The 818-nt window shown below is 70.2% G+C and overlaps 1 protein-coding gene across 1 annotated transcript; it reads right to left on the reverse strand.

Annotated features, from left to right (window-relative positions):
- Positions 1–4: 4 nt before the first annotated feature.
- Positions 5–813, reverse strand: LOC105311644 (translocating chain-associated membrane protein 1-like 1; the record flags this gene model as incomplete). Its single annotated transcript, XM_011387590.1, is given in 2 exon segments — positions 5–754; positions 757–813. Coding segments are annotated over 2 exon segments (807 nt in total), but the record flags the coding sequence as incomplete, so codon positions are not given.
- Between the last annotated feature and the right edge of the window lie 5 nt (positions 814–818).

The following is an 818-nucleotide window of genomic DNA, read 5'->3' on the forward strand; positions in this document are numbered from 1 at the left end:
GGATGGTGCAGCTGGACGACAGCACGGCGACCTTGGCGGCCAGCACGTTCACGTTCCCGGAGGCCGCATCCGGGCCGCGAGCCTGCCCTCCCGCCAGGTGGAAGCCCGCGGTGAGGACCGACACGATCAGGGTCCCCAGGCGGCCCAGAACGAACACCACGGCCCACAGGGACAGCTCCCTCTGGTGCTTCTCGTCGCCGAAGTAAAAGAGGTCGCACGCGTGGGTCAGCAGCTCCACGGAGTAGTGCATCATGAGCAGCAGCAGCCCCAGATGGTTCAGGTAGAGCAGGTAGGCGCCCGCGATGTGGAACAGGTGCAGGCCGATGTAGACCAGCTGCCGCGGCAGGTCCTGCCTGCGCGTGCGCTGGAAGTACAGCTCGGGCACCGCGTGGAACCAGTAGGCCAGCTGCGCCACGTAGAAGAACTTCACCTGGAAGGTCATGGTGCCCGGTGGGGCCGCGCGCCACAGGCGGGCCGGCTCCTCCAGGCAGCCCTCGGCCACCAGCACGCACGTGCCCCAGGCGCACGACACCAGGTAGAAGGCGCCGAACTGGCCGGCCTCGTTGAAGCGGCTCTGCTTGGCCTTGGCCAGCTGCAGGCGCCGCGTGACCCTGTCCAGCACGTGCTCCTGCAGCGCGGCGTGCACGATGACGGCCACCAGCGTGTAGAAGAAGACGGTGGCCAGGTCGCGCGCGCCGTAGCGGTAGAGTGCGCGCGGCGGCGCGGGCGCCCGCGCGGGGGCGGGGGCGGGGGCGGGGACGGCGTAGACTGCAGCGTGAGGAAGGCGATGGACGCCTCGGCCGTGCCCTCGAACAGCA

This window comes from Pteropus vampyrus, unplaced genomic scaffold (genome assembly GCF_000151845.1).
Source record: "Pteropus vampyrus isolate Shadow unplaced genomic scaffold, Pvam_2.0 Scaffold1000005645, whole genome shotgun sequence".
Taxonomy (NCBI): domain Eukaryota; kingdom Metazoa; phylum Chordata; class Mammalia; order Chiroptera; family Pteropodidae; genus Pteropus; species Pteropus vampyrus.